Source organism: Silene latifolia, chromosome 11, assembly GCF_048544455.1.
Source record: "Silene latifolia isolate original U9 population chromosome 11, ASM4854445v1, whole genome shotgun sequence".
In the NCBI taxonomy this organism is placed as follows: domain Eukaryota; kingdom Viridiplantae; phylum Streptophyta; class Magnoliopsida; order Caryophyllales; family Caryophyllaceae; genus Silene; species Silene latifolia.
In genome coordinates, this window is record NC_133536.1 from 26,988,028 (window position 1) to 26,990,749 (window position 2,722).

General features: G+C 36.3%; 1 protein-coding gene across 1 annotated transcript; it reads left to right on the forward strand.

The window, feature by feature from the left end:
- The first annotated feature begins 965 nt into the window (after positions 1-965).
- Positions 966-2,446, forward strand: LOC141611448 (deSI-like protein At4g17486). The gene is made up of 3 exons (XM_074429983.1): positions 966-1,479; positions 1,578-1,865; positions 1,998-2,446. Exons 1-3 carry the CDS (start codon positions 1,347-1,349, stop codon positions 2,270-2,272), a joined length of 696 nt encoding a protein of 231 aa, XP_074286084.1. The 5' UTR covers positions 966-1,346; the 3' UTR covers positions 2,273-2,446.
- Positions 2,447-2,722: the final 276 nt, after the last annotated feature.

Sequence of the window (2,722 nt, forward strand, 5' to 3'; positions counted from 1 at the left end):
TTAATAATGAAATTATAATCTTTTATACAAAATATTTAAAAGCAGGCCCGTGAATTTTCACGGGTTTAAACTTAGTTACTTTGAAATCGCTAAAATTACGTAGTCAATTCAATGTAATTTTATATTCTACCTGCATTTTAAGTTTTAACAACCATCATTTCCCTTAAAAGGTGTATCATTCATTGTCTTTCTTAAATTGATTTATAAATCTTATTACAGTTTATAAAACCGGGTTTATAGGAGACTCACTACACAACCATTATTTTATCCTACTAAGGAATTCTGCCAAAAAAAAATTATATTGTAAAATACTTTGGTATACAACTACAATTAGAGCTCTACTACGATGCAAGGTAGCTCGGTCTGACCCAACACAGCCTGCCCCTCTAGGTCACGAAACTCCAGCTCGACCAGCCTATAGCTAGCACAGCCCGACTTCCCCCTTGGGTCGGGTTAATATTCACATTTCTTTGGCCAAATTTGGTACCAGCACTAAAAAAACAAAAACAAAAACAAGGAGCCCAGCCTGACTCGCTACTCAATGGGCTAGGCTCGTGCCCGTTCTAGCCCAGCCTAGTGCCCGTTCTAGCCCGATCTCATGTTAGGGTCGTGGCCAACATGCCATGCACCCTAGCCTACTAGCTCGGTCCATCCTGGCCCAAAGCACTGAACATCTGTAACTACAATGGACAAGAAATGACATAAACCTTGTTTTATTTACCTATATGAAGTAATACTTAACTCGTTTTAACCGTCTTGAAGAAGACCACATAATGACATCATAGGATTACCATGAAATATAATATACCCCACAAAGCACCATTATGAGTGTACGTTACTTTCTCCCCTAAAAAATGCAAAACGCCAATTCAAAATTCTTAAAATTCAAGATGAAGAGAAACAAGACAGCTAACAAAGGTGCGACCAACCCCCTTTTCTCTCCTATGATACTCCTTTTCACCCTTATTTTAATATAATCTCATAGACCCAATAATCCACCCCTAATTTACTAGGAACATTTTAATATTAACCAAACTAGGTGGACACTTCCATCTATACTATACTATCCAATATCCATGAGATCCCCAATTTCCATCATCATTTTTCTAAATTAACCCTATAATCGGGACCCGAACTTTTATCCTTTTTAGCGTTAAGAACCCGAACTTCTATTTTCATTTTAATAATTCTTTTGCTAGTAAAATTGCTCATTTTAGCCCAACACCAAAAACCAAGTGCTTAGCATGAGTGCATTTCTATACCACATAATAACACATATTACACATATTATATGTACATGTTATACATGAACTAGTGGAGTACACTAGTTATGATAGTAAGACATAATGTTGTGTAGGAGGAACTCTTGTGTTGACGTCGGGGGTTCGATTCCTGTTTATCTCAATGTCTACGATATAACACCCATCAATGGTTACGCGTATTGGTTTGGTTTAGGAGTCTACCACTCTGGAGTTCAAGGTAATGAAACGATATTTATATTAATAACCCGAGATACAAAACAAGGAAACAAATAAAATAATTGAAGTTTTATTATTTTCATTTTTTGGTTTTCTCAGTTCATGGAGTAGAGTATGCATTCGGAGCACACGAGTATCCAAGCACAGGGATTTTCGAAGGAGAGCCGAAACAATGCCAAGGATTTATGTTCAGGAAAGCGATTTTGGTAGGATGGACAGAGTTAACTGCAGAAGAAGTAAAGAAAGTTATGGAGGAATTGGCAAAGGAATACAGAGGAAATGCTTATAATCTTATTACCAAAAACTGTAACCATTTTTGCAATGATGCTTGTATTAGACTTTCTGGGAATCCAATTCCTAGTTGGGTAAATCGCCTCGCAAGAATTGGTAAGTTATACAAATATTCAGTCGATGCAATTCTTAACGCAATTTTTGTGACGGGTATCTAAAAACAATTTATTTGTGTTATTTAGCTGAATTTTGAAACTGATACTCAGATTTGGTAAAAAATTTGTGCAGGGTTTCTATGCAATTGTATGATTCCAGCAAGTGTAACGATGGCGAGAATCGGGCAGCAGAGGAAAGAACAGAAGATAATAGAGGAAAACAAGAAAGTAAAGAGCAATACTTCAAAGGGGTTAACAACATTATCCAATTCATCGTCGTCTACTTCGTCTTCTTTATCGCCTTCCGATAATACGACTACTTCTGCAAGTAAGTGTACACCAAAAAAGCGATTAGTAACTCCATCTTCACCTTTGATTTTGAGTTCTCCAACTATTAGCAGTTCCTAAAATATTGCAGATATAAAGATCCCATTTTTCTGGGTTCTTTTTTTGGGATTTAAGAATATTCTGTCACTTGTGATCCAAAAATGCATATAATTGTCTGTGATTTGGAGTTTTGGGGCATGTTTGATTGTATAGATCTAGTATTTATCAGAATGATTTCACCGCATTTAATGATTCACAGACAAAATTTACAGTGCTGCAATTCACGTTCTCGTCACATCTGTTAAATAATGTCGAGTTAACTCTTGTCAGCTCTAATCGAATCTAAATTGTAGAACTAAGCACAATGATCTCAGATGGCAAAAATGTGGTAAAACGTATCTCGTCAGCTCTAATCCAGTCTTGCATATGTAGAACTAAACACAATGATCTAAGATGGTAAAAGATGGTCAACATTTATAAAGCCTGGTGTGTAGAGTGACTGACCCGATCAAAATAGAATACCAGTCAAGT

Coding starts and splice junctions, on each gene's coding strand:
- LOC141611448 (XM_074429983.1), top strand. CDS start 1,347: ATGTTGTGTAGGAGGAACTCTTGTGTTGACGTCGGGGGTTCGATTCCT. Junction 1,480..1,577: donor CTACCACTCTGGAGTTCAAG/GTAATGAAACGA, acceptor TGGTTTTCTCAG/TTCATGGAGTAGAGTATGCA. Junction 1,866..1,997: donor AAATCGCCTCGCAAGAATTG/GTAAGTTATACA, acceptor AAATTTGTGCAG/GGTTTCTATGCAATTGTATG.